At 50.5% G+C, this 5,000-nt stretch overlaps 2 protein-coding genes across 2 annotated transcripts in view; one reads left to right on the plus strand and one right to left on the minus strand.

Annotated features, from left to right (window-relative positions):
- Positions 1-2,606, minus strand: part of dzank1 (double zinc ribbon and ankyrin repeat domains 1) — a 9,216-nt gene extending 6,610 nt beyond the window's left edge. Inside the window, exons 1-6 of the mRNA XM_087842326.1 lie at positions 2,484-2,606; positions 900-1,020; positions 681-828; positions 536-602; positions 405-444; positions 1-175 (exon numbers count right to left, since the gene is read on the minus strand). The exon at positions 1-175 is cut by the window's left edge and continues 18 nt beyond it. Of these exons, the coding sequence (XP_087698452.1) occupies positions 1-175; positions 405-444; positions 536-602; positions 681-828; positions 900-1,008 (539 nt within the window). The 5' untranslated portion in view covers positions 1,009-1,020; positions 2,484-2,606. The remainder of the gene's footprint in view (positions 176-404; positions 445-535; positions 603-680; positions 829-899; positions 1,021-2,483) is intronic.
- Positions 2,607-2,977: 371 nt separating this feature from the next.
- The window catches only part of polr3f (polymerase (RNA) III (DNA directed) polypeptide F), a 2,615-nt gene continuing 592 nt past the window's right edge, over positions 2,978-5,000 (plus strand). Inside the window, exons 1-7 of the mRNA XM_006806555.3 lie at positions 2,978-3,151; positions 3,536-3,653; positions 3,733-3,800; positions 3,883-3,950; positions 4,022-4,134; positions 4,457-4,600; positions 4,746-4,853. Coding sequence (XP_006806618.1) covers positions 3,090-3,151; positions 3,536-3,653; positions 3,733-3,800; positions 3,883-3,950; positions 4,022-4,134; positions 4,457-4,600; positions 4,746-4,853 — 681 coding nt within the window. The 5' untranslated portion in view covers positions 2,978-3,089. The remainder of the gene's footprint in view (positions 3,152-3,535; positions 3,654-3,732; positions 3,801-3,882; positions 3,951-4,021; positions 4,135-4,456; positions 4,601-4,745; positions 4,854-5,000) is intronic.

The raw sequence follows: 5,000 nt of genomic DNA on the forward strand, positions 1-5,000 counted from the left end.
CGCTGCGCTCGTGTCGTCTCCGTGCTCTTCAGCTGCCTCGGGTCACCTGACTCCCTAAAAACCGCAGGCTGGGAGCGCTGAGATGAGGCGAGCTGGGCGCCGATCTCAGAGCCATGACGACCGTTCAGAAAACGAGGGCCTGACTGGAGGGAGTGATTTCCCATCATCCTCGGCTCTGGACACAGGAAACAGGAAGTGTGGAGCTCTGTGATTGGTCAGATGAAGAGAAAGAGCAGGTTCACCCCCCACCGCCCAAGGTTAAGGGGGAGTGCTGCCCACACAGTATCCTCTGATTGGTTAGTTTTCTCTGTCATGTTGTACGTCTTTACCTGTCAGTGCGGTAAGACTTGAGGTACCTGTTGTAATGTTGTATTATGAATGAAGTTGAATTTAACTGAACACACCTGAGGCCTCAGCAAGAAAGGACGTTCCTTCAGGCGGTGGCTGGAAGGTAAAGGAAGCATTTCTGTGAGTCATCAGGTGTGTGCAGGGGCAGCTGGGAAATGTGGTCTGCAGCAGGCAGGTGTGTGATTACCTGCAGGGAGTCGTCCAAACGATCCACAGAGAAAACCTTCGTCACTATGGAGCTCTCTCTGCCGTCGCTGCAGACAAACAAACTTTATTGATCTACACTGAAAACACCTGCTGCCGGTACACACTGATGTCAGGTGACCACTCACCTGGTGACAGCCACCGCTCGGACTGTCACCCGGCCTGCAGGCAGCAGGATGGGCTCGCTGTACTTCCTGCTGCTGCCTGCTGCTCCGTGATGCCCCGCCCCCGGCTTTGAACCATCCAGAGTGTAAAAGATCAGAACACCTGCAGAATCTGCACAGACACACCTGTCACATGACCTGCTGGATGGAGCTGGGTGGATGAGCAGACGGTTGGTGCTCTACCTGACTGGATGGACACAGGTGTGCTCGTGTCGATGTGGTTCTTGGCTCGATGGGTCTGCAGGTGGATGATGGGAATGATGAGCGGAGCCGACACTGCCCCTGCTGCCATGACAACAACCGTCTGCCAACCAATCAGTTAGTCAATAAATCGGTTGTTCGGTTCCCTTTCAGACTCAGTAAGACGTCCTCGCTTTGTCCCAACATACAGTTGAACTCAGTTACTGCTGAGTAACCTCATACTGTGTCATCTGTGAAATACATGGAGCTGAATCTGTGTCACAGAGAACAAACCGAAGAACCGACCGCCTGCACAGAGCAGAGAACCTCGTATCATAACAACAGGTGAGATAATGAACCCAGCACGCAGCACGCGTTGGTCGCTCTGGCATCGGTCCATGAAACGAGGCAGGAGCCTGATGGATACGAACTCCCAGAGCGGTGTCCGGCAGGAGGGCGGGGACGTCGACGTGCACCTGGGCCGCATAGGTGGTGCTCATATTCCTGTAGCTTTATTCTGTAGTACAGAATTCACCTGCTTGCTGCTACTACTGCACATTCACCTAATGTATATACTATATATATAATGTTCTTCCTCTCCCCATTTTTGCACATGTCGAGGAGCGTGTCAGGTTACATTTCACTGTGTTATACTTGTATAACTATGCACGTGACAAATAAAGAACCTTGAACCTTTACAGCGGTTTGCAAACAGCAGCTCAGTGCGGCCGCATCAATCAAACGGCGTTGGAGTGATTCCCCCACTGAACAGTCCTGATCCAGAACCTTCACTTGGAAGAACAAAGCCAGTGCTGACCCGCTGCCAGGCGCTGCAGCCTTTCCTGGAGGCTGGTCGCCATCCTCTGAGCTACACCCAGCAGACGCTCGCCCGACTCTTTGTGCTGTTTGTTAAAATGATCTATCATTCATAAGAAGAGTGCGAAGTTCTAGCTGATCCACATTAATTTAATTTTAACATGTCGTGTAGCTTTCTGGATGTTATCCTCATTGGGCTACATACTTATTTATCATACAGACGATACAACACTGAAAATTCACGTTTTAAGTAACTGAGGTGTTTCATTATTTGGTCTAAAGCCAATTAAACAGACTATGTATATATTCACATGTATGCTTATTGCATTTGATGCATTTAACCACATTTAATACAGAATGAAACACCTGTGGAAAGACACGGCTTTGATTTTGCCACCTCATCTGATTTCCATGCCACCCTAAGAACTTTAGATCCACCCCTGCTCCGTCTGTCGTCTCCAAACACCACAGCGGGTCTCACAGCCACCTACATCAGGCCTGACACCCGTCTCCACCACCCGTGACCCAGTGGGACATGCAAGTTACTGGTGTGAGTCCTCTGAGAGGACCGAGGTGTTAACATCTCAGGTTTCTGGGAGGGTTTCCTGTCTTCCTGAAGGTTTACCTGAACAAAGGCTGTGATTGGTCCCCGTGTCTTTACCGTCTCTTTGTTAGTTTGACTGAAGCAGCTCTTATTTCCACTGTTCTGGTTCGATGAGCTGCGTGTGGCCGGGACACGCCGGTAAGTAAAAACAGAGACAGTGTTCTTACCTGGATGAAGGTGATCAACGGGACTGCTGCCGAGTTTACCGGAGTGTCACCATAGCAACGGGCTCTGTCCGCGGGGACGCTTGTTTTAAACGCCCAAACGACAGAGGTGGGCGGTGCTGCCAGTTGTAGTTGTAGTACCCGCCCACCTCTGCGTGCGGCGCAGTTAGAAACGTACCTTTAAAGTTTACATTGAATTTAAAAACACAAATAGGAGGAATGTTGAGAAATGACCGTAAAATTTAAAGTCATATATTTCTATATATGATAGATTTTATAAATCACCGGGACAAGCTGCTGTACGTCATCGTCACAGGAACAGAGGCCGCCGGCCTAATACTGAAAAAGACCAGTCAAAGAAATTTATTTTTAAATAAAATTAACCAAAGAAAGAAAGAAATACTGTGAAACAGTGAGGCCGGGTATCTATGCTTAAACACAAACAAAAGGTCGGCGTCTGACCGCGGTGTGTTTTTTAATCAGGCGGATTTCAGGACGCTTCCGGTCGCTTGGGAAACGGAAGGACCCCAGCGTGTGCTCGCAGTCAGTCACAATATTAGCTCACATGCTAACTTAGTGACAGCCCCGCGCAGGCAGGAAGCGCTGGAGATGGCTGAGGTGAAGGTGAAGAAGGAGACGAACCTGTCGGACCCCGTGGAGGTCGAGAACAGGTGAGAGGAGGAGCGGGGCCGGCGGGCCGCTCCGTCCGCGCACCGGACTCCGGACGAATACTGTCGCAATTATCGCCTGTACGGTTCTGCTCGCGCACACAGCGTCTGCGTGCAGGTCATGAACGCGCGTTCACACTGCGCCGGACTGCTGGTCACTTCGGCGTTAATCAGAGTCATCAGCTGGCGTCGCACGACCAACATCTGGACATGTTCTGGTCTTTAATGGCGCCTCCGAGCTAAAGTTTGTGCCTGCTGGTCTTCATGTGCATCCTGAGCAGCCGAGACACAGAAAACGATTAAATCTCTGTTTAAACAGAGAAACGGGTTTGCTGTGATTTTTACCTGGTGTGTGTGTGTGTGTGTGTGTGTGCGCGTGTGTTTCAGGATCAAAGAGCTGTGTCAGCAGTTCCCTCACGGTATCACGGACCAGGTGATTCAGAACGACATGCCTCACCTGGAGCCACAGCAGAGAGCCATGGCCATCAACAAGCTGCTCTCATTGGTCAGTCTGATGATGTCACTCGCTCTATTTTACTGTGTGTGCTGAGCGCAGCAGGTTGATGAGCTGGTGTTTGTTTCAGGGTCAGCTGGACCTGCTGAGGAACAGTGCAGGTCTCCTGTACAGGCTGAAGGACTCACAGAGCACCAGGTAAACACACACAGGTGTAGGAGTGTACTTCCTGTCAGGTGATTGCTGGTGTCTGAGCTGCTTCCTGTATGTTCTGTCTCAGTAAAATGAAGGGCTCAGACAACCAGGAGAAGCTGGTCTATCAGATCATCGAGGACGCAGGAAACAAAGGTAACTGAGTACTTCCTGTCCCCGTTCGGCTCGCTGCCGTGGCGCGCCGTGACGTCTGCATCTCTCTGCAGGAATCTGGAGCCGAGACATCCGCTTCAAGAGCAACCTGCCTCTGACCGAGATCAACAAGATCCTGAAGAACCTGGAGAGCAAGAAGCTCATCAAAGCTGTGAAGTCTGTGGCCGTGAGTCCGTCAATGATCGGCTGTATCAGCCTTATCGCTGATCAATAATCAATAACATTAGCTGCTGAAAGAGTAAACGTTTATTTAAATATGTGCAGAAAAATCAGCTTAAAATGTGGAAAAATTAAAAAACTTCTGATTCTAATTATATATATTTTACAGATGTTTACGACAAACATCTGTAAAATATGTAAATCAGCAAAAATCTGGAAACTATAAATAGTAAATAAAAATGAAAGACACGACGTCTCCGTGTGTTTCCTGTAAACAAACGCTGACGGTGATGATGTCATACTTCCTCTCCGGTGGCGTGTTTGTGCAGGCGTCGAAGAAGAAGGTGTACATGCTGTACAACCTGCAGCCCGACCGCTCTGTGACGGGCGGCGCCTGGTACAGCGACCAGGACTTTGAGTCCGAGTTCGTGGAGGTTCTCAACCAGCAGTGCTTCAAGTTCCTGCAGAGCAAGGTACAAAAAACTTTATTTCATTGTCCAAACGGCGCCCACAGGAGGAGGCAGAGCGGCGCTCTGAGGCGGGAATGGGGCGGCCTTCTTTCCTGTCTCAGAGCTGTGTGAACCGTCATGTGACCCTCGTTGTGTTTCCTGCGTCGAGGCGGAGGCGGCGCGGGACAGCAAGCAGAGTCCGATGGTTCAGAGGAACAGCTCCTTCGCCACGTCGCACGAAGTCTGGAAGTACATCTGCGAGCTGGGCATCAGCAAGGTGACGTCACACCTCAGACGCACCAATCACAGCGCAGCGTTAACCTGCAGACGCCACACACACACATTAGAAACACATTAGAAGCAGCTGGACGCAGATGCTCAGGCAGGTGAGCGTTACCTGAGGAGGCGGGAGCGTAGACTTCAT

The sequence above is a fragment of the Neolamprologus brichardi genome, chromosome 6, assembly GCF_056152115.1.
Source record: "Neolamprologus brichardi isolate AB-2024 chromosome 6, ASM5615211v1, whole genome shotgun sequence".
Lineage (NCBI taxonomy): Eukaryota > Metazoa > Chordata > Actinopteri > Cichliformes > Cichlidae > Neolamprologus > Neolamprologus brichardi.